We start from the raw sequence: 24,462 nt of genomic DNA on the forward strand, positions 1-24,462 counted from the left end.
CGCTCCTCAGCTGAAACACACCACCCACTGCCTCACTGTGCTCACATCCACTGTTTGGCCTGCGTAAACGCTCAGCATGAGTTCATGAATGTCAGTGGGTGCCATTTCTTCTGTGTGGAGGAATTCAGCATCACACCTTTGCTTCATCCGCACTTCATGTCAGACACCATTTTGTCACTGCTCCTCCACTGCCATCTGTTACATGGCAATGAAATATGATGGAATATTCGTGGGAAGGCTCAACCTCTACTTCCACGCTACGAAGATTTGACATTGAGGGCCATCATAATACAACAACTTTTGGAGCAGCCCTTTTATATCTGAAGTCCCTTTACAACAAGCACCACTATAAGGATTTGGGAGAACTTCAGGACTTCCTTGCTTGCTTTGGACAGAGCAAGCCAACACAGTTTGCTTTCATTTTAACCTGGCCTGGTTGGAGGGCGAGTTAAAGACACTGTAGAAGCTGACAGCCCTTCGCTCTACACACTGAACCGGGCGAACTGACCATCAGAGCGACACAGCTGACCGGCCAGGGTCCGGATTCGGGGCGGGTACAGAGCGAGCTCGGTGAGGGAAGGGGGCGGTGAGGAAGGGTGGCGGCGGCGGGAGGGCGGGTCGCACCGCCTGGGGCTGATTGGCCGCCCAGTTTATAAGAGCTTCCCGGCCGGGGCGGCGGGGTTGTTTGCCGAGGCCGGGGTGCTCCGTGGAGCCGTGTGTGGAGCCGACCCAGCGGAGTGCCCGCGGCGCCATGCGGCGCGCCAGCCGAGACTACACCAAGTACTTGCGCGGCTCCGAGGAGGTGGGCAGCGGCGCCGCCCACGAGAGCGCCCCGCCGCCGCCGCCAGCGCCGCCGCTGCCGGCACACCCGCACCCGCCGCCCGCCTCCCGCTCCCTCCTGGCCGCCCTCGTCCTGCTGGGGCTGGGGCAGGTGGTCTGCAGCGTCGCCCTCTTCCTCTATTTCCGAGCTCAGGTAAGCGGCGCCTCTCTCTCGCTGAGAATACGAATGGTGGCAATAAGCGAAGGCAGAGACTTGGCCTGGTTCTGAAGCCGGCCAAGTTTAGAAAGGTGGTCAGGCTCTGTGTGTGACTGGAGGTGCTCAGCCTGCGGTGGGGTGTGTAGAGTTGTGTGGCCAGGTGTGAGGGGACCTCAGGGCAGACGGCAGCTCAGTGCTTCCCCTCCATCCAGCCTTGGGCGGGGGCTTTGGTTCTGAAGGCTTGTCCTCTAGTCATGGGGGGCTTTGGGTGTGAAGGCTTCCCCTCTATCCAGCTCTGGGGGGCTTTGGTTGTGAAGGCTTCCCCTCTATCCAGCTCTGGGGGGATTTGGTTGTGAAGGCTTCCCCTCCAGCTCTGGGGGGCTTTAGTTATTGATGATTGGTTTTTGGTTGGATGTTTTCTGAAGTCTTTGGCTGTCATACGGGGTTCACCAGCTCAAGAAGTTTCTTGGAGGTGGAAAACAAACAGAAAAACACCACATCTGGGGCGGTGTGGCTCTCAGCCTGATCTGAGGCACCTAGGAGCGGGATCCTCTGTGTGCCTGTAGGTGAGCCCAGCCAGGCTGGGCCAGGTCTGTCTCAGAGGGCACAGGGAGATGCTGCTGCAGGGTGGAGAGCTGCTGAGTGGTTTGGGTTTTGGAGAGAAAAGGAGCCCACTTCTTGGAAACAGCTGGGCTGGCTGCCTGCATCCCGTTGCCCTGTGCTACTCGGCCTCCACAGAGGAAGTGGGGGGCTGCAGGGAGTTTGCTTCACAGGGCCACGTTGTAGCTGCCTGCTTGGCTTCTTATCAGTTGTTCACTTGTTCTGCTAACACAGGTCTGGTGGCCTTCGTAGAAGTATTGCTGGTGTTGTTTGTGCTTTCAGTTTGAAGTTAGTGGGAGTGGAAACCTGTTTCTTCCGGTTGACTTTCTAGGTAGATGTGCTTGATCTTGATGTGGCAAAGGCAGGCTGGATTTCTTAACAAAGTGCACTCTGAAAATAGCTGTTGCACAAGCATGTACCCACTTAAACAGATGAACAGCTGTCAAATAGACATTTGGTCATTTATATGGTCGTTTATTGTGCAGACCAATTCATGTGGTGTTACCTGCAATGACTTGATTTGCTGCTTTTACAAAAGCAAAATATATGTGCTCTTGGAGCAGTGGTATGACACTTAATCGGTCGTATCCCATACACTTCAGAAGAGTGACATTTAATTCATGGGACTCATAGTAAAGTAGCTAACAGCTACTTGTTTGCCTGACAGTGTCACAAATTAATGCCTACTTCAACTTATGGCAAAGTGCTTTTCACTCCAGATCTGCACGAACTTGCGGAGACATCTTTGTCAAAACATGGCTCATAGAGATGCATAGCTGCACACTGATATACTTGAGAGCCATTGCAATCAAAATAATTAATACAAATGCACTTTTTTAATCCCTGTATTCCTACTCTCATTCTCTCTTCCCCTCCCATTATTCCGGACTCTTTCTGATAGGCTCATGTCAGTGCTTCACACGTGCCCAACAAAGTGTAAAAAGAATTTTCATACCATGCTTGTTTTGCTTCCTTTATTTTAAAATTTACATAGTCTGGTGTAATTATGCTTTTGGCAGTCTCTTTCCAGTTTCTGGTTCCTGTAAGTCTGGAGTAATGCTGTTGGATGGAGGCCTTTGAAAATGTGAAGTTCTGAACAGGCTCAAAGATGTGATGTAGCTAGATGTAGACTTGACTGAAACCTTGCCTGCAAACTTTTTAATGGTAAAAAATGTCTTTGCCACCACTGAAAAATAGACTATTAAGTGTACCTTTGAAGTGGGTAATTCACAATAATAAGATATGGTAATCCATATTTGTTCAATTTCTTTCTGTGTAATAACACAGATGAGAGAAAAAAATGCAGTAGATCTTGGAGAAGTTAAATCATAATTAACTGCCTTGAAAATAGTTTTATTTATATGGGGCACTGTCTGTCCGCTTTGTTTTGAAAAATGTGCTGTCAAATTTAATGGCATTAATCTATCTGCTCTTAAATTTAATCATCTAAATTCATACTTTTTAAATAACAGAACTAAAGTACTGTGGTGTATTTTGATTAAAAAATAATGAGAAGTTAATAGTAGAAGTAGTGCTTCACAAGATATGAATTGGTTGGTGGGATAACCCAATGTGAATTAGCAAGATTTGACTTTGTAGGTTCATAGTGAGAATTCATACAATTAAATGTGACTGTTATATATAAAACTCTAAGAGGCTGAGTAAACTCTGACTCAATTTTACCATGCACTTCTTTATTTTCATTTGCATAAAATCATTTGGGCTGGATCATGACACAATATGAGCTGAGACAATAATTGAGGTTTTGGTTTCTCCTTAGTTTTGTTTATGTTGTGGCTTGAGCATTTGGAATTTCACAAGACACAAAACTAAGGCTGACACCAGATTTTCATGAGTAAACATGTTTGTGGCCAAGAAATAACGTAGCACAATGTGAATGAGACAAGGAGCTGGTATTTTTGCTTAAAAAGAAAAAGCTAGGAGTTGAATGCTACCAATATTCCAGCAATGGCATTCTGAACTGTAGAAAGATAAAGGCTTTTCTTGTTGGAGCATCTTGTGTGAAGTTCTGAACCCAAGAAATTAAATGGTAACACAATGTGTTGCTCCTGGTATTTATTTTTGGTTACACTTTGTGAGAAATATTTGCTCATGTTCAATGAGAACGCAGTCAAAATTTAGGTAGATAGTCCATACAGCTGGGGATGATGGAGACTTGGGCACAGCACAAGGTGGGAGTGCCAAGTGTTTCACTTAACTTTCATTGCTAGCTGACAAAGTGTAGTCTTCAGAAGCTCTTCTTTTACATTTTTCATTCTGATCTATTTCCTTACTGTACTTAGGTCATAAAATGATATGAGCTGGGTTTAATGCTGATCGAACCAGTGGGCAGTGGAACAAGCTGGAAGCACTCAAAGCTAGATTTGGAGGTTGGCTGTCAAGCTCTTGTAGTTCAACCTGGAATTCCAAGCTTATTTTTTTCTCCATTTGAGAAAATAGTCTGTACAAATGTTAAGCATTTTACTGCACCATTCACATTTAGATAAATGGGGATCTGGAAGACAGATCTTTATTACCATTTTGTACATCTGTGGTATTCTGACTTCTGCTGCAGTGTTTTTAAATGGTCTCTCCTTTCAGGCTTCATCTAAAATCCATTGGCAGTGACTAACAGAAAACCACTTGCTAGAGGTCACCAGCACTTTCTGGAAGCCTGGAAGAACCTTTTCTTGGTAGTTAAGAAAAATAATGAAGTGTAAACTGATATGATTAAACTGGAAGTTGGTTTAAGTTTTGAAAACAAGGACAGTATAAACAGCTTACTTTAAGGACAAAGTACAGAATGTGGTACTGTTGGGGGAAAAAAAAATGAGGCAGTATTTTACTTATTAGGTTGGGTGGATTGTATTGTCTGTTAAAATCAGAGTGGACTTTTTATTGTTATAAAATTGGCTCTTAATCCTGGAAATTCCTCTGGTCTCACCCACAGTATTGGAGTTTATTTTGACTGTCCTGATTGACATGAAAGGAGTTTAGAGGTGCAACAAAAATGATTAGAGATCCTGGAAAATGTTGGTGTCCCAGGGCATTGAGTGATGAGATCTCACTTCAAGGTCAGACACAGTAGATATGTATACAAACACTAACATAGTTAAAATAATAGATGTTGTCTTTAAAGAAGGTAATATATCTAGGATATTTAGCTTTCTTAATGTGCCATAAAGCTTTCTCCAATACTGCTGATGGCGTCTCGATGCTTCCAAGTTTGACATCCTTAGGTCTCTGTGCTGAAGGTCTCTGTTCAAGGGCTATCCTCCTTTGCCTTGTAAGCTAGCAAGCTGCTCTCTGTGGACCATTCCAGTATTTCATTTTGACTCTTTGGAATATCTTCTCAGTGTGTCCTTGAAAGTTTTTTGTTTGTTTATTGCTTGTTGCCCACAGCAATGGTTTTGGTGCTCAGTATTGCTGTTTACATCTATGGCAGCTCAGTGGCAGGCTTGCTGAGAGTATCTGTTCAGAATAGCAATCTAATCTCCATGGTTAAGCTGTGAAGACTTGAGTATTCTTTGCAAATGTTTAAGGACTTCCAGGTAGATTAGCTAGCTCCATGATGAGAGCTTTGCCTTATCAGGCACAAAATCTCTGGAGGCTTGTGATTTGTCAGGATGGGTTACACAGCTTCAATATATAGGATGCTGAAGCTATCAGTGTTTCCATTGAGCCTTCAGTCTTGTAACTGGAGGTGCAGAGATGTTGGTTTTCTGTCTTAAGCCCTCAGCAGATAATTTATGATCTGAATAAGTGCCTCTGTACAAGCTGCTACTGCTGTCCTGGCAGCACTGTGTGTAAATGGTGAAGCCAGGCTCTCCAGAAATGCACAGCAAAACCAAGAGGCACAGTCATAAACTTCAGCAAGGAGAATTCCAGCTGCACATTGTTTTACAGTTTTATACAATACAAGAGGTTAAATTTTGTAGAGCACTTTGCCTGAAGAGATTCAGTGGGGAGATGCCATAAAGCTTTACCTAGGCAAGGCCTCGAGAGCCTGCCCTAAGTTACAAGTTGGTCGTGCTTCAAACAAGGGACTGCACCTTTCTATGTTACTGTCCAACCCAGGTCATTCAGTATTGACTACCTTTTAACAGCTGATGGTGGTCATTGTGTGCTGCTGTTTTTCCCCCTCTCCCCGCTCCATTTGCTGTTGAATCTCTCAGCTTCTGGATACTTGTGGAGCCTACGGGAAGAGATAGTTTTAGGTTGCATTTGTACAGTCATTGAAGCTCATGCTGCCTACCTGCTCCTTCATGCCTGCACCTGTGTTGGCTCTGATGCTTGTCTGACACTTGCAGGAAGCAGCTTCTGGGTGCTCATCCTTCAGGAAACTAGATCAGCAGGAAATCATCCCTGGTACTGGTTTAAAGAGAAGATTGAGAGCCAGAAGCAGGATTTCATGGTGAAGAAGGTGAGGGCCCAGAGGTGCTCTTTTAGATCTACTTAAACAGCTAATGGGGCTGCACCAGCTGGCTTCCTAGTTGTTAGTGCTCAGTAGAGTTGTAATAGCTATGAACAGATTTTCTTATGTATTCAGCTGTGTCAATCCACCCCAGGAAGATGTTACGGCCTCCAGGCCATTGTGTAACTCATCTCAACCACTGTACTCAAAGCTGTGGCATCTGCTGATCTTCAGGGGAACCTTTTCTGACCTGTTCATTTCCAAACCTGCAGGGATAAGTGAGACAGCTAAGCCATCTCATGGAGGCTGGCATGGATTTGGATGAACAGGCAAACAGCTATTGTGGAGCATTCAGTGAGTGGATGGTGATGGAGAAGGCAATTTACTCTGAATGTTGCTGACTGCGCAACCGATATCTCTCCGCAGTGTGTGCCTGTTGGATAGATTGCTGCCTGCTGTAGACTCAATTTTACCTTTGTAATCCTACCTTATGGTTTTAAGTCAGTTTGTTTTTTGGGGGGGGGGGGGGCTTAGGAAATTCAATTCCTGTTCACGTGAACAACTGATGCAACAAATCTGATTCATTCTGGCTGTTCTGCATTCTGCGAAACTTCCTTTTGATACTCTGCTGTATTCAATGCTGTGTTAAAGGAAAGTGATCACTGGTTTGATGTTGCCCTTAATGGAGAATATTCCTTCATCATGATTATTTGCAATATTGTAATTCTTAGCTGTAAATTAGTGCTTTGCTCGTATGTTGTGGAAAACAGTAGAAGTATATATTGACAGTGATAGGACAAGGGGGGATGGTTCTAAACTGAGATAAGGGAGGTTTAGGTTAGATATTAGGAGGAAGTTTTTCACATGGAGGGTGGTGACGCACTGGAACAGGTTGCCCAAGGAGGTTGTGGATGCCTCATCCCTGGAGGCATTCAAGGCCAGGCTGGATGTGGCTCTGGGCAGCCTGGTCTGGTGGTTGGTGACCCTACACATAGAAGGGGGTTTGAAACTAGATGATCACTATGGTCCTTTTCAACCCAGGCCGTTCTATGATTCTGTGGTTCTATATGTTCTTATTAGACTGGCAGATGCAGTTAGAGACCTCAGAGCAAGCTTAGAGTGTGCAAACCCTTCTGATGTAAAAGCAGACTATATGCCAAGATCAATTACTGAAAGTCTTAGGCATCTCTGAAAGAAAATGCTTAATATCTGTTAAGTGTAAGGTATATGGAAAGGGGGAGAAAGGGTGAAATGGCTTAAAGTTTGTGCAATTGAACTCTGCCAAGGCACAGTCTTGGTCCTTGGAATATCTTTCTCAGTCATCTAACTGGTAAAACTCAGGAGCATTAAGCTTACAGTTTAAAAGTGTATTTGATTCAGTTACAGAAGTTAATTGCTAAAAATATCTTGCAGATATTTAAGATCTACTAAACTTTGTTCAATAAAGAGGTGTTTCATAGTACAGTTTTATTGTCTTTCAATCTTCCTGAATTTGTACCATCTCAGCAAATGCTTCATGCAGCAACACATGTTGCTTGCAAAACAGCTTTTGGTAGCTGACTTCTGTACTTCTGTTTATCCTGTTGAAATGGGTGAGTTAGATATTGTACATACATTCCACAGACTGCTGCTCTTGACATCTGTGTGTCATCTTACAGACTATTATTGACAGGGAGGATGGCTGTGTATGTTGTCTGCTAAAGTAATTTTGATATTGCATTGGGTGGTCTGAACATGGAATTCAAATTATTGACTTTTACTCTTAAGGTAGGACTATAATCTTTGAAAAGTCAGGTAACCAGTCTAAGCTAATGAGCTAAGTGGCTCCAGAAGATAATCTATTCTATCTTACATGCCTGTTGGATGAAGTAAACCTTCCTATGGGAAACATTTTCTCTCTTCATTTGTTAGAATGAAACTTTAGATGATAAACATAGCTAATTGCCAAAATTTTAGATGTTTGAAAATCCTGCCTGACTTAAACATTCTTACTGCCTATCAAACAGACCGTTTAAACTGTCTGTGCTTATATTTTTGTTTCAGATGGACCCTAGTAGAATTTCAAAAGAAGATGCACACTGTGTCAGAATGCTTTTCAGATCTCAAGAAAGTATAGACTTGCAAGACACGCCCTTTGAAAATCAGGAGGTGAAGTTAATGCCAGAATCATGCAGAAGGATGAAGCAGGCCCTCCAAAGAGCTGTGCAGAAGGTAAGTGGCAGATAGCGTTTTCCTTTATTTTGTACTCTTGTTAAATCTAGCACAGTGTCCAACATCTGCATGCAGAGGTAAGTCCTAGACTGTTTTGTTTGAGTGACATCTGATGTTGTGTGTGAGATCCTAATGTGTTTGCTTATGAACCTGCTGCTGGTTAACCAATTCAAACAGGTTTTTTCTTCCTCTAGCAAACAGTTTTGCTAGAGGAAGTCTTGAATACACACTGAGAAAACCAATCACAGTTGATTGGCCATTCTGACTTTTGGGGGGGAGGGGGGGGTTTGAGGGGGAAGTCTGAGTGGTAGTTGTTAAGAAGGGCAGTTCCACTTTTTTTCCCCCCCCCAACCTGGTCTTCCTGACTCTTCCTGAGAGGATTCTCCAAGCCAAGAATATTTGCAAGCAAAATATTGTCTGGAAGATGGAAAGGGCAGTATTCTCATTTGCTCTTGTTTCTTAAACTTTCTGTAGTGGAATAATTCTGACTAGTCAGAATGAAGGATATTTCCTTTTTTTTTGTTTTGCTCACTTGCCCAGTCACCTGTTGTGTGCAGACCATTCCCACTGTGATGGAAGAGCTGCTTTGCCATACTATGGTAACTAGGCAGTTTCTGCCCAGCAGGGGAGAATGACAGCATGTTTCCCAAACTCAAATAAAAGTAAATTTGCCTTGATGAAGAAACCTAGGAGGGCTGACACAATCAGCCCTTACTGCGGTAAGGCTATTATAGGCTATTTAAGAAGCTGAAGTTGTGCTATAGTTCTTTGTTTTCCTGGCTTACCTGGTCTATTACTTCTACACATCTGCATATGACTGTCAGTTCTTTCATAAAGGGTGCTCTGTTAGATTTGAGCTGAACTCATGTATACTTTACAGAGTCACTTGTACTTAATTATCCAATGCTTTAATTCTGCTGATGTTTCCTTTTAACAGAGTACCCTGAGTGACAGATCTTTTTCAGAACAAAACTTTAAGGAATATGGGTGCTTGCCACCTTCTTTAAAAACTCAGAAGAAAAAATGGATTGGCTCAATGGGATTTGTTCATTCTTTCAGAATTTTTTAGACTCAGACTCTACCCCAACTTCTGTTTTTTTTGTGCACTGATACTAGAGTGCTCTTTCAAGCAGTTCCCTTGGCAATAAGGAGCTTGTTACTGTAAGTGAATGGAAAGCTCTGTCTTCTGGTCATTTGCTGCTGGTTACTCAATAAAGGCATTGACTTCAGTGGAGGCTGCATATCCTGCCTTCCAGCATAGAGGTTAAATGCTGCAATGTCAGTGGCCAAGATAAGTAGTGAGTAGGATAATTTTTTTTTGGTCAATGACCATTAGTTTGAGAACAATAAGGTTTCCCCTGCCAAAGTAATCGGACTGGAATTCTTGAATGCAACAGAATGTATTAAGTAGCTGGGTCAGTGTTCTGGATGCTTTGTCATCACACATTGGTGACAGAAAAATAAAGACAGGCAAATGTTTGCCTGGGGTTACATTTGCATCTTCTCCATTTTTATTTCAAAAATGAAAGAAACGTTAAAGCAAAATTATCCTTGATGATGTTCTGTAAGCTATGCCTTTCATTGGTTCTGCTATAATAAAAGGCAGAGGTGTAGCTGAATGTTATCTCCAGTATGGCTAGTCCTTTATGTGAGAATGTAGCCTATGTGACTGGAAAGATGTTTCCTATTTTCTCTACATAGTTCACTTTCCTGAAAGAGAATCTAACCTGGTGTTTTAAGAATAAGTATCCTTATTTGCATTGGCAGTATATTAGGTGACAGAAGTGGAGCACTTCAAAAAATAATTTGTGATTTTTTTAATTGTTTGACTTTTGCAATTCAAACTGTTCAGGAAATGAAAACAGACAAGTTTTTTTTTTTTGCTTAATTTTATAGTCTGGTTACAGCTTTTAGCTTACTACACTGATTCTCATCTGTTTTCTTTGTACACCTGTAGATGAGTGTTTAAATCTAAAGTAGAGATTGATGTTGCCAGTAGTCTTGCAGCACTCCTACACTGTTTTTTTGTAAGGTCAGATCTAGAAACATGTGTCTCCTGAAAAAAACATGTTCCAGAACAACAATGCTGCTTAGGGAGAAGCTTACTCAGTAGAAAACACACATTCAATATTATTGCATATAAACTTTCAAGCAGACAAATAATATGCTTTCCTAGTCTGTTTGCTTTTTTTTTTGTATATAACCCTAAAAGCCCTTTGGCAACCCAGATGCACTAACCACATTTCTTATGAAGTCTATTATGTGTCTGAAGTAGAAAGGACTACAAACATATCTTGGGTCAGTTCATGAGTGTCTTTTTGGCTATATTCCCAGCTTCTAGCTTCTTGGGGAGTTCAGGCATAAACTAGTCCCCTACATGGCAAAAAAGTACTTTGTTGGTAGACCTCCAGGGCAGAACTTATAAAGAGATATATATTTTTAGCAGACTTTTTAAGTGTGTGTGGTTAGTGACAAACTGAAGGTTTTATGGGTGACTGTTTTAAGTTGTCAAAATGTTGATTTCCCTGCTACAACCTTATGTGCCTTTTTTCAGCAGGCAGTAGAGTACTCATTTGAATAGACACTGCACTGGTAATTTCAATCTTCTGAAGAATATGTACTTTCTATTTTACTTCCTTTCTGATTAGCTTTCTTCTGCTGAGTGACAAGATACTACTTCTTGATATTGACTGGTTTTGAAACACTGTGAAAAGAAAAAGAAACGTCTACCTATGGGAGCCTTAGACTTAGTCACAACTTCCTCAATTTGTGAATGTATTAAGGGTCTCTTGTGGTTGGTCTCAAAGGGCACCTTGTAGCTACTCAAAGTAGATCATGAGATACTGTATAATCAAAGAGGAGAGGAAAAACCATTCACAAGTATTACTTGTTCTCACGTAGTCTGGTCTGACCTTGAACATGACTTGAAGGATAGGACTTGTGTTTTGAAGACCTGAGATGCTGGTGTGGTAATAGGTCTGATAGTTGCCTAAGGGTTAAAACCTGCATCCTGCTTTGCATGAGGAAAGAGCAGTTCCGGACTCTTCAGACACTTAAAGCATGGTTTTAGCATTCAAACTTGGAAGTTTTGCAGCTTCCTGATGGCCTTATAATTTTTTTGAAGTAAGGAATAAGTATTTTTTATTTGATTGACTGCTTGTGTGTTGTTTGAACAGTGACTGAATGAAAGAGGTTGGAATATGGGAAGCAGACCAGCGGAGTTGACATGGTGGACAGTGAGCAAATGATGCAAAGGTGTACAAGTGCAGCTTATTTGAAGATGTGTGGTGTGATTTTTTTTTGCAAACACTTGTTCTAAAAATAACAGCTTGGTAGCATGCTTTGCTGTGTGGTTCGAAGTCTTAAGAGACTCACTTGTAATATTTTGTAAAGAGTTCTTATGCTCTTATAATTAAGTCTTAGTTACAAGATCTGTTGAGCTGTTTCTGCTTTCTAAATGGTGGTGTGCATTGTGAGAAAGTATGAGGTGCTTAAAGACATTCAGGTGCCCACTAAGAGGGCATCTGCAAATGTCCAGGTAGCATAGTCCTTACGTCTTTCAGGATCAGAAAAGCACGTACAGGTTTAGTTATGGCAATACTATGCCAACTACTATGGCATGTTGCTTGTCTTGGAACCATAAAAACAAATGAAGTTTTCTTAAAAGTCAAGAACAATTTTGAAGTACGTTTCCTTCATGAGGAAACCCACAGCTCCATCCTAGTTCTTTATTAACTAGTTCATGTATTTCATGGAAAGAAAATTGTAGAATTTAGTGGGACGGAAGATTCATTCAACATGAGCCAGACTCAGGTTCTATTTAAGTGTATTAGTGTTGGACTCATTCATATCTCCCCCTTCATTGCTGTGATCAGAATTGTAGGGTTTGGAAGGGTCCTCAGGAGATTATCTAGTTCAACCACCCTGCTAATGCAAGGTCACTAGAGTAGGTTGCACATGAAAGCATCCAGGTGGGTTTCTAATAGCTCCAGAGGAGACTTTTAAGACATTTTTGACAGTTTGTTTTAGTGTTCTGTCACTCTCAAATTAAAGAATTTTTTTCTTTTTTGTATGGAACTTCCTGTATTCCAAGATGATGCTTGCATCTTTTATTGCATAGTAGCCTAGTATCAAGAGGAGTACATGAGTGTTCCTGTCAAGCCCAGTCTGCAGCTTGGTGACAGAGTTGCTGCTAAGTAGCAGGAGAGTGATAGGTAGATTGAAGACCATCAAGATGAGGAAGACAGTGGAGTTGGATCTTCCTAGGTAGCTGTTCTGCTCACCAAGTAGTGATATTGCAGATGAAAAGAACCACCACCAGTTAGAAAAACTCATACTACGTTTTGTGAGGACCGCAGCCTTTCTGCATGGAAGATATGCTGAGTCAGACTGCTAGATCTCAGAAGGTAGAAGCACCCATTTGTTCAAGCCAGAGCATCTTTGGAAACATGCAGAAACAGAACTCTAGGTTCCTAAGGAAAAAAATAGGTTGCAAGAAGAATAGCAACTGGCCAATTCAGGGACTTCAAGGGCTGTGCAGTTATCAGGTATGAGATTTCATTTAATACTGTTTTAGATACTAGGAGATTAAAATGTACATAGAATCACAAGGTTGGAAAGGACCTACCAGATCATCTAGTCCAACAGTCCTCCCATCACCATTGCTACCACAAGCCACTAAACCATATCTCACAGCTCCTCATCCAGATGCCTCTTGAACACTGCCAGGGATGGTGACTCCACTGCCTCCCTGGGCAGGCCATTCCAGTGCTTGACCACTCTCTGAGAGAAAAAGCTTTTCCTTATATCTAATCTAAACCTCCTCTGGTACAACTTGTGGCCATTTCCTTGGGTCCTGTTTGTTGCCTGGTCCCCCTCCTCGTCACACCTTCCCTACAGGAAGTTGTGGAGTGCAATGAGGTCTCTCCTGAGCTGCCACCTCTTCAGACTAACCAATCCCAGCTCCTTCAGCCGCTCCTCATAAGACATCTTGAATCTGCATGACAGTCTCTCCAGACAAGTGCATTATCACATCTCCCAGAAATAAAGGATCCTTAAGTAGATTCCACACCCAAAATGTTTCCATTAAGAAAGGAAGAAAACAAAGGAGTCTTCCCCTTTTGGGAAAGTTTAGGGAGGGAGTTATAGAGCTGTAATGTCTTAGAGTCTAGTCTATCTCAGTCTTTCACTTTTTTATTCTATTTTCTCCAGATGAGATCTTAAAAGGGCACAGTAGATGGGAACAATCATCTCCCTTGCCCTGCTGGTTACCCTTCTTTTGATGCAGCCTAGGATACTGCTGGCTTTCCAGGCTGAAACTGCATGCTGTCAACTCATTTCCAGTTTGTTGTCCACCAGGATTACTAAAGCCTCTGAAGGGCTGATCTCAAGGAATTCTTCTCAAAGTCTAGGATTGCCCTGACCCAAGTGCAAAGCCTTGCACTTGGCCTTGTTGAACCTCATTAGGCTCTCTTGTGCCCACTTTTTGAGCTTGTCCAAGTCCCTCTGGACGGCTTCCTTCTGTTGTGATAACTGCACCACTCAGCTCGGTGTTATCTGCAAACTTGCTGAGGGTACACTTGATACCACTGCCTTGTTGATAAAGATGTTGAAGAGCACTAGTCCCAAGATAGACTCATGGTGGGGGGAGAATAGCTTTAAAAGATGGGAAATTTAGTATAGGTATTAGGAGGAAATTCCATACTCAGAGAGTGATGAGGCACTGGATCAGGTTGCCTGGAGAGTCTGGGGATGCCCCATCTCTGGAAACATTCCAAGGCCAGGTTGGATGGGGATCTGGGTAGCCTGACCTAGTGGGTGGCCACCCTATTCATGGCACGGGGTTTGAACTAAATGACCTTTAAGATCCTGTCCAACCTAAGCCATTCTTTGATTCTATTATTTTTATCACCCTAGTACCTAGTACTTGCTATTTTTCTCCTTATTACTTCATTAGAAGTTAGAGATCAGGTGTGGTTAGAGGCTGACGCTGGTGCACAGCTCCTAGAATTGAGCTAGAACTGATGTTGCAGTAAGAAGCTCAGAGAGGGGAAGTGAATCTAAGTGGGGGGAGATGGATGTGGGTTTTGCTGCTTCTGAAGTTGTGATTCTTCTGCTTTTCTTCTTGTCTCTACAGCAAAAAGCATTTTTAATGATTCATATCTACAAAATCAGCATCTCTCTGCTGAGGTAGTATGCTTTGATAGTCATACTACAACTTCCATGCTGCTGTGGCTTTCCATTTTGGTTTAACATTTAGATACCTACTGAAAGGTGAAAGTGAGAGTACATAATGTACAGCAAAGCAGTTACAGATATCATGGTGACTTCAAAATTACATAAACACAGAACTTCAGGTGTTTTCAGAGCAAGGTTTCAAATTCTAAAGCACTACAGTGATAGAGAATACGGTGGAATATTGCTGATCTGGCCAAATCTGAGGTGTACAATGTATACATAGTGTTGAATTACGCAACCAACAATACAGGAGACAAACACAACACAGGACCACACAGGTTTCAGTGGTAAGAATGATTTTTTTTTTCTGCAGTAAAATGTTTCCTTCTACTCAGCATCTTCATGATGGCTGCGTGGTATGAGGTAGTCTCAACAGCAAGGAGAATATTATCCTTATTTTGTAGGAAACAAATAGGGTGAGTCATGGGGAAATGGAACAGAACTGAGGAACAAACCGAACAATATAAAGCTTCTAACAAGAGCATGTTGCTTAGATTTTTTTGAAAACTGCTGTCTGTGAGTTTTTTCAAGGAGAAAGCAGGAGTGGATTGTTGAAAGTAAGGCTTTCTGTGGTGCCTGATGTCTGTTATATTCTTGGTTTTGGGTTACATGCACTTCATTCATGTTAAAATTAATCTGCAGTTTTGGAGAATATGCACTTCCAGACTCTGGCACCCAGTCCATTTGGCCCAGCAGAAATGTGGAAAATGCTTAATTCTTCAGTTTCTGTGTACTTTGTTGTAAGTGAGGCTTGGCTGCGAAACCTACTGGTCTTGAAACCTCTCCTGTTAGTGGTCAAGCATAAGGGATGGAGGTTTCATTTACCTCATCATCAATGAAATGCAGTGCTTAGCTTTTCTCAGCTATGTGATTACTTACTAGTCCCAGTGCAGAGCTGCCTCTTTCATTACCTTTCAACTGCAAGTAATTAAGTCAGTTCATAAGCTCCATGGTTTTATGGGATGTGTTCTTAGCAGTGATTGTTACATTATACTAAGTGAAACATTGCAAGTTCAATAAGTGGAAATAGTTGTAAATGTAAATCCTCTAATCACTCTTCCAATAAATGGTACAGTGATCTTGCAAGCCAGCATTCTTATAATACTGCGTTCTGTACAAACTGTGATGCATAATTTTAGAGGAAAAAAAGACATCATCAAAGCAGTGTGTTTTTCTCATTTTAGGAAGTCCAGCGTATTCTGGGAAAAGAGCCACCAAGACCAGAAAAAGGTAGGTGCTGGTTTATTTCTTATGAATAAGATTTTAATTCTATACTTTTTTTTTCTGAGGTAACGAAAATCTTTTTATTCCAGCTGCAATGGAGGCAATAGGAATGGAACTGTACAGGAGAAATAAGCCAGAGAAGCAACCTTTTGCCCATCTCATTATTGATGATAAGAATATTCCAACTGGTAAGTTTAAAGCGAATACTTGTAATGCTACCATAAATGCACTCAATTCCTTTTTGTTAAGTGCATTGTTTTACTCCTTTATGCAACCAAACCAAAGGGGAAGGCTCTATTGAGGCCTGAAACCTGAGATTTTCATCCGTCTGCTCTAGGAACAAAACACTTCTGCACTGAAGAAGTTAGCTTTTTGCCTGGAAGGTTAGGATTCTTTCTCCCACCAAGTGCATTGTCACTGCCCAGATCTAGAGCTTAATAAACAGAGAGCCTAAGATTTTATTTTTACTGATGTGCATCACTGCATTTAACTTTCTAGGGAATAAATCAGCATGTCTGTAGTTGATGGCAAGGGAAGCATTGCTCTTGATTTCTTCGCTGTTCTTTTTTTCCAGCACAGACTGTAGGAGCTCTTAGAAATATAGTGCCAGTAGTAAAACTACTTTGTTTCTCCTTTGAGCAAATCAACCCCTTATCAGTGCAGTGAGTTGAGCTCATTGCTTCCGTATCTAGCACATGGGTTATGTGTCCTTTGGTTGGGAGAGTGTTGCCAGACATTAATCATGAGGACAGCTTCTGCTCATCCTGTGAATGTTGCATCAGTAAGGGACTGCATCCTTATGGACAGCTGGAACCACAAACCTTCTACTGATTGTAAGATTGTATACACTTGAATGGGTGGCATAGAGGTTCATGTCAGGTATAAAGGATGAAGAATTTGCTTGTGGGTCACTAGGTGTTGTTCTTCCCTACTCTGTTTTCTTTGACTGCAAATTTCTATTTTCTTCCTATGTTTCCTCGCCCTACGTGTCTTCTAAATTATTTTATGTCATCTATGAGTCTTAGGAGATTTGTTTTCAGCATTTTAAGTTCTCTGCTGTCATCGCTGACCCAAAATAAGCAATGTCAGGAAAAAGAACCAGTTTTGTAACCATCAGAGAGGGTTGAGTAGTTTGCAAGTGAACAACCACTATAAATAGCCACTGAATGTGTTCCATTCACCTGGTTCACAATAATTAAAAACTCTAAATGGACTTCTGCAGTTGGGGAATGGCAGGGAAGGGAGTGGAAATAACCCTTCTTAGATCTTGGTATCCCACCCATCATTTGACTGCAGAAGTCATAGTGGTTTTGTTTGCTGTGTGTATTTTTTAGGTTTGTTGCCTTAGGCTAAAGCTAGGTGCTTGCTGGTTGCTTTTTACAAGAGCTTACTTTAAACCTTACCTATGTTTTAAATGACAACAGTGAATTTTGGTTTATAAATTGATTACAGAAATTAGTCATAGTTTAAAGGAGAAGAGTACAAACATAAATAGATGTAAATGTTAAATATATCATTTGGGATGTGAATTGGTACCTTTAACTGTCTAAGGAAACACTGTAGTATTTTGAGCTATTTACAGCTACAGGTTTGGCTTCACTACTGTTTGCCTCCAGAAGAGGTTTTTTTCAGAGTAGACAGAACTTTAGCCCTTTCCTTGGGCTTATTTTTACCTGAATGCTGCTGCAGTGCAAAGGAGTAATAAACACTGGGTTTCTTTCTTTTGTTACCCTCCCATTATCATCTTTCTTACTAATTATTTCTACTGGAACTCAATTGTGTTAGTCTCAGTTAATGCCTGCTAACATCTAAGACATTGTTTAGATTTGTTTTGAGTTACCTGAAAGACTGAAAATTATCTTTTTTTTAATGCTTGTTACCCTGTCTGGAAGGTTACCTTAGTCATTATCTCTGACTTCTTTCTTTTCTCTCAACATAACTTGCCTTGTGTTATTTTTTCCACGGCTCCATTATAAATTTTGTCTCAAAAGATACTGTATTACAGCACTTCTGCCTGTCCCATAACATGGATTATTATGTTTTAGAGTTTCAGTCACAGCTGACTTGGCACTTGTATGCTCCAGTTTTCTCCTCTGCCTGTGTTTTGGGATGTTTGTTTTGGTGCCTCCAGATTTGGGTGTGTTACTCCCTGAAGCCCTGAGAGCCTGCTTCAATATTGCATGTATCTTTGTGCTGCGTCACTGGTTGTGGCAAGCCTCTTAAAGCTTTAAATTGTTGCAAAATGTCCATCTACCTTGGTTAATATAGTTATAACATTATAATCTACTTTGAAAGAGGTTTCTAGGAGCCATCTGGGCTAATCTCCTGCTCAAAACCGGTCTAATTACATCAGTAGATAAGGTCACCCTCCATCTCTTGGTCTGCCTCTCTACCCTAACCATGGGTGAATGATATGTATTGCTCTCAGCAGCCAAGTGTGAACAAATTTCACCCACAGTTGCTTTCAGCATCACAAATACCAGTGACTGTGGCACCTATTTTCCATCTTCCCCTTTCAGCGAATCATGAATTTTCCCCAAGGACTTCCTTAGAATTGCTACTTAATTATTAAGTCTGGCAACTAAAACATTTATTGGCAGGTAAATAAAATCTGCCTGTAAACTTCTTGGTGTGCCACCAATCAGTCACAGTATGCTGGCATGCCTTTCTGCTTGGTTGTATGTATGCATTCCTGCTCAGATCTCTGTGCTTCTGCACTTCTCCAGTAATGGAGGCCATAATTTCTTACCTATCCTCCTTATTTTCAGGGTAGCCCAAGTTTCTTGGGGCAGTATTTCTGATAGACTCAACGCTGTGTAAAAGTAGTCCTACAAAACTTTTTCAGCTATCAGTAGTTCTTCTGAGATGTGCTTTGGTACCACTTTCTCAGTGTTCTCTTGCAGTTGAATAATTCCAGGATAAGAGCCTTAGTTGATTGCTTCCAGAATTTTTTTAGAGGTACTACACAGAATAAGGCTTATCTCTGTATGAATTTGCTTGCATAATTTCTACTTGGCTACACTGGAGCCATAGGGGAGCATCTATTTATGTTCTGCTATTAAAGCCTATGCTTTGCACAGTTTTTTTTTTTTGTGGAGGATTGCTGGAAGGTTGTTTTTTTTTATTCTGGACTGCCATTAAAGTATTCTGCTCACATGTAAAAGTCACTTGTCCTTGGCAATCAGGGGAGACTCGTGGCTTTCAAATTCCCCTGTCTCTACTTACCCTCTCTTATTTATGCACAAACAAATCCAGGAAATGTCTTTAATCAGATGTACCTGAGGCTGTTACCCAGGATGCTTGTGAGCACTGGCAGTTCTCTGGGCATGCCTGGGTACATGCTTGGAGGACAACAAGTGGCCTTGGAAACTTTTGTGGGAATAGATCGTTTTGGTTTGATGTGGAGAAGACAGAGTACTGAATATTCCTATCAGACAGGAAGATGCACTAGGAGCCAAAGATTTATGGTTCCCTGATGCCTATGCAGGTCTGCTGCTGTGGGTAAAACAGCAATGATTTTTGTTTGAAAGCTTGGTAGTGGTTAGGAGAACAAGTTGTCCAACTTCCATCTGTTGCGCTATGCGTTACATGTCTTGTGAATGAATGGTAGGTTGTAGTGGCTCTTCCATTCCATGATGCATGCCAGGAAGTGTCAGGGCCTGTGTGGCTTTCTCAGGATGGTGCTGATGTTCCTCTGTGTGGACCGTGGGTCTTGACTGGATCTTCTACACCTCCTATTGCCTGTTCCTGTTTTTTTTTTTTTTCTGAGAGCTGAGGTGGGTGCTAATGGGATGGTACTAGAACTGAGGAGATGCAAGGGAATCTGAGGTTTATACTATGGGAGGTGTTTTTCATTAGAGCAGTGTGAAACCCCTGCATAATATGTATGCCACAGTAGCCATGCTGCCTGGGCTGGTGTTGCAGATTGCTGCTTAACACTGTGACACTGAAACCAAACTGAAGTGTCAAATGTGACGAGGTTTGAAAGGAAGACTCAAATGCTCTTTCTGAATCCCTGTCTGACCTCCTTTCAAGGCATCTCAGCTCAGTAGGATCTAAATGAAATGATCTGGGTCTTGACCAACTTGAAACCTCTTACAAGTGTGACTACTTGAGGACAGCAACCAGGAGGTGCCTTTCAGACCAGGGTTCCTGGAAGACATTTGTACCTTTATACGTGAAGTTAGCTTTCAGTGATAGTCCAGAGCTGACAAACCTGAACATTTCTAGTGTCTCAGCTACTCTTTCACTCTCTTCGCAGAGCATTCAGTCACTTTAACAGATAAGGGACTTGTTGACCAGCCCCTCATCATGGAGGCAGAGCAGAAAAGAGTTATACACGTAGGAGTTCAGTAATGCTTGTTTAGATGTGCTGTTAATCGTTTTTGCTAGTCAAGCAGTAACTGCTATGTGTATATTTTGATTCTCATGTATGTGATGCTCTGTGGAGAGAGAGGGAGAAAATACAGTGGTTATCTTCTTTCCTAATTTGTGGATCTCCAGCTTAAGATAATTTGAAGGGGACTGTTCTCCAAAAGTGGAATATCAGCTCGTTGTTTCTAGCTGGAATCATCATAGAATCATAGAATGGCCTGGGTTGAAAAGGACCACAATGATCATTGAGTTTCAGCCCCCCTGCTACATGCAGGGTTGCCAACCACCAGACCAGGCTGCCCAGAGCCACATCCAGCCTGGCCTTGAATGCCTCCAGGGATGGGGAATCCACAACCTCCTCAAGCAACAAAAGGCAGGCTATCTAGAACAAAGCTTTTCTTCCTGAAGCTGTCATTCCAAGACCTACCACTAGATATGAGACAAAATAAAACTGAGTGTACATCCTGAATAGCTGTAATTGCCCAACTATATAAATATTTGTACAGAGAACTAGGATTGTGCTGTGGGGGCACTATATAAGATATGAATAGATAGGATTTTAGAGATTTTTTTTTTGGTGTATTCTAAAAATCAGATTAAATCCAAACATTGTTTTTGCATGGAAATGTTTGTCGTGAATACGTGAAGAGTTATCTGAAGTATAGCCAAGAAATGTATACTAAAGATCATAGAATCATAGAATGGTTTGGGTTGAAAGGGACTTTTGAGATCATGTAGTTCCAACCTCCTTGCTATAAAGATGCACAGTTACTGTACAGAGCTTGTGTGACTGCTGACCATAAACTACTGGTCAAGCAAATGTTTCGTACTATATTCCAATGGAGAGGAGACACTTACAAATAGCACATGGTAGCACATGATGAAAAAAATTATTTTCTTATGGGGTTTTATCATGAGTTGACTCATACTCAGAAGCTTTAAACTTTAGCTTACATAACAGTAGCTGCTATTAATTTAAAAAAAATAATAATTGAGGTTTGCTTTTTAAATGTTGAGCTTTGTGAAATGTTTGTAAATAATTTCTTTTTCTTCCCCTCTCTTCAGGAACTCGCAAAGTGAACCTTACATCCTGGCATCATGACAAAGGCCAGGCAAACTTATCAAATATGACGTTCAGTGATGGGAAACTGATTGTTAATCAAGATGGATTTTACTACCTTTATGCCAACATTTGTTTTAGACATCATGAAACTTCAGGAAACCTGACTAAAAGAGGGCTTCAGCTGATGGTGTACATGACTAAGACAAACCTTAAAATAAGGCGCTCTGATGTGTTGATGAAGGGAGGAAGCACCAAATACTGGTCAGGGAATTCAGAATTTCATTTTTATTCTGTAAACATAGGAGGATTTTTAAAATTAAAAACTGGTGACATGATAAGTATCCAGGTATCAAACCCATTGTTACTGGATTCATCACAAGAAGCAACTTACTTTGGGGCATTTAAAGTAAGGGATTTAGACTGAATCTTTTAGTGTGTTGAAATTCTGGGGGGATGGGGGTTTGTGGTCCAGACACAACTTGAAGACAGCTGAAAATCTTTTGCATCCCAATTGCATCTGTATAAAACATATATCTCTAAAGACACATTTTGCCCTGTACTGATTCTAGCAACAGTTTCATAAATCAAGGATATAATTATATAGATCTCCCGATTCAGTCCTATACTAATTTTACTTCCAATGTCTCTATTGGCTTTGGAAGAATCATTATGATTTTACGTTGGTTTAAGTGAAAGCAGAACAATTAATATTACTGAATTTGTTTCTACATCCTGTCCGGACTTTCTAACCTGTGCTACTCTTGCCAGTTTTGGCACAAACAGGGCAGGGCAGAAACTGGCTTCCAGATTGCATTCAGTGCTCAGATTTGCTTGGGGCTGAGCATTCTGACCCTGAGACAGCAAAAATTGTGAACGTATGACTAATTCCATTGCATTTGATGTGGTTTTTCACATGTTTAGTTAAGCAGGTTCTTGCTTTGCTGGATAAAGGTTGGAGCCTTCAAGCCATGGCAGAAATGAGTTGTACAACACCTAAACAGTGCAAATTAAGTTTTTATCTGACTAAAAGGGCTATTCCAGGAAGGGGGAAGATCATCTGGCCTTGCAGTTCTAAAAGGTTAATTGCAGGTCATTCTTATTGTTGCACAGCTAATTGCAAATACAGATTGCCAAAATACAGTATGCCTTTAAAGTATTACATTGTGCCAGAACCTGCAAAGACATTTTTTAGACAAAAAGTATGTATTTTTATATTCTGTAATATCTAAAGTTATATTTCAGGTGTAATGTTTTGTGTAAAGAAAAAAAATGTAAATTATATTGTCCTATAGTATTTGATACAAGATATTTAAATTCTCTTGCTGTTTGTATATTTAATGTTTTATACTGTTTTTAATGTACAGACATGTTAAACTAGTGCACTTTTTAATCCCAATGGGAAAAATTGCAGCTAAAAGAGGTTGTTTGCAATTAGCAAATGTAATATATCTTTGTTCTTTTTAACTTAATAGATTTCTGTTAAACTTGTCAGTATTACTGGGAGGAGAGGAGGGAATTTCACAGCAAAGTCATGAGTAATCACACCAGAATGCTGGTCACTGGGTGCCTTTCCAACCTGGAGGATAATTAACATTACAAAGCTGGCATGACATTTAAAAAAAAGAAAAGCCACAGAAATATACTGGGGGTATTTATAGTTACTAAGCAGGCAAGTTTTCCTACAATGAATTCTGCAAGTTATAAATTCTGTAATGACATTTTTTTTTTTAGCCTACTTTCCTGAAGAAGTGAAGCTTTACGTCATTGCATTGCCTGTCCTTTTCTCCCCTTGTAGCTTTTGAAACTCTGTGCCTTTCTGCCAGGTTTGGCAGATGAATGGCAGTGTTAAGAGGTAATCTTACAGGATTTATGTGAGAACTGACAGCTGAGAACAACTCAGCCATTTTACATTATTTGTCAGTGGCTGGCCACTGTTCATATTAGCCAACAATTTAATATGGGGAAACTTCTAGCTAGCCGCTACATGTGTTGTTTCTTGTATAGTTGCTTGGCTAAAAACGGTAGGTGATAGGAATCTGAGGGTGGGTATGGGGAACATGGGGGTTGAGCTGCAGATACTACCGGTGATATTTAGGGTACATCTAGGCAGGGGACAGCAGTTGGTGAGGATGAGAGAGGCTTTAGGAGTATTTGAGTACTCTTAGGATGATGTGTGGAAAGCCTACTCTTCAATGCAGGAGTCACAGAAGGCAAAAGGCTCAAATCTATAAGAAATGAGGCTTCATACAAATCCTCAGACTTCTTTTTATAATTAACGGATTTGAATTCAAGCAATTATTTTATACTGTGTAATAAACATTTCTTTTTAATGTTAATATTGTTTTCTTACAAAATATATTTCTAAGAAAAAAAATATCTTTGTGTTTTCTTTATTTCCCTGTGCCCTTGTATTTCATGTACAGTTTCAGTAGCTTTCTTCATAATATGCATGCTGGGTGTGGTATGACTACTTAAGAAAACTGAAGCACAAGCCAACCATTTTGAGAATTACACCAAATTTTATGGATTCTTGATTTGATTGCAAGCTTTTGCACATGCATCTACCACTTTCGAGCAGTGTAAGATCAGGTGTTGCAAATACAGCTGGAAATGATGAATTCAATTTTGTTTCGCACCATATGGTTACCAGTTCAAAGCCAGAACTGACAGAGGGATTTAGGCCTTTTCTTACAAATTTTTAAGAGCTGCAGGTCACTCTCCAGGAATCTTCTTCGTTGTGCATTAGCGCTGATTAGTAATACTGCAGATGCAAAAAATTTACAGTGTGATATGGGGCTTTAAATTTCCCTTGTGTGATGACTTTGGGACCCAAGTTATTTTCTTTTCTTTTAGCTAAGCATCCTTGCAATGCAAATTGTCTAGCTATGTTGTGAACCAGGTGGGAAGGATGTGACAAAGTACTCCTCAAGAGGCTACAGGGACTACCATGGAATTGTAATTAGAAGTGCTGTTCTGGCTGTGCTCTTTACAAAATAATAAGCAATTAGGAAATCATAGAATTAAATTGGGAAAAGACCACTGAAGTCATTTAGTGGTTGGTGGATGATTGGTCTACTATTGCTCACTAAACTGTGTCCCTAAGTGCCACAGCTACCTGTTTCTTGAACACCTCCAGGGGCAGGAAAGTCAACCACCTCCCTGGGCAGCCTGTTTCAATGCCTCAACACTCTTTCGGAGAAGAAATTTTTCCCAATATCTAACTTGAACCTCCCCTGGCACAAGTTGAAGCCATTCCCTCTAGTCCTATCATTATTACCTGGAAGAAGTGACTGACCCCCACCTCACAACAACCTCCATTCAGGTCACTGTAGAGAATGGCGGTTCCCCTGAGCCTCCTCTTCT

At 41.1% G+C, this 24,462-nt stretch overlaps 1 protein-coding gene across 3 annotated transcripts in view; it reads left to right on the forward strand.

Annotated features, from left to right (window-relative positions):
• Window positions 1-23,473, forward strand: part of TNFSF11 (tumor necrosis factor superfamily member 11) — a 28,142-nt gene extending 4,669 nt beyond the window's left edge. The window contains exons 1-6 of one of the 3 annotated variants that reach the window (XM_046943017.1): window positions 1,300-1,810; window positions 5,752-5,999; window positions 8,034-8,201; window positions 15,623-15,668; window positions 15,752-15,850; window positions 21,102-23,435. In XM_046943017.1, coding sequence (XP_046798973.1) covers window positions 1,591-1,810; window positions 5,752-5,999; window positions 8,034-8,201; window positions 15,623-15,668; window positions 15,752-15,850; window positions 21,102-21,523 — 1,203 coding nt within the window. In that variant the 5' untranslated portion in view covers window positions 1,300-1,590 and the 3' untranslated portion in view covers window positions 21,524-23,435. Of the gene's footprint in view, window positions 1-677; window positions 974-1,299; window positions 1,811-5,751; window positions 6,000-8,033; window positions 8,202-15,622; window positions 15,669-15,751; window positions 15,851-21,101 lie in introns of those variants that run through there. The other 2 variants (NM_001083361.2, XM_040701534.2) reach the window with 2 other exon arrangements.
• The last annotated feature ends 989 nt before the right edge of the window (window positions 23,474-24,462 follow it).

The sequence above is a fragment of the Gallus gallus genome, chromosome 1, assembly GCF_016699485.2.
Source record: "Gallus gallus isolate bGalGal1 chromosome 1, bGalGal1.mat.broiler.GRCg7b, whole genome shotgun sequence".
In the NCBI taxonomy this organism is placed as follows: Eukaryota; Metazoa; Chordata; class Aves; order Galliformes; family Phasianidae; genus Gallus; species Gallus gallus.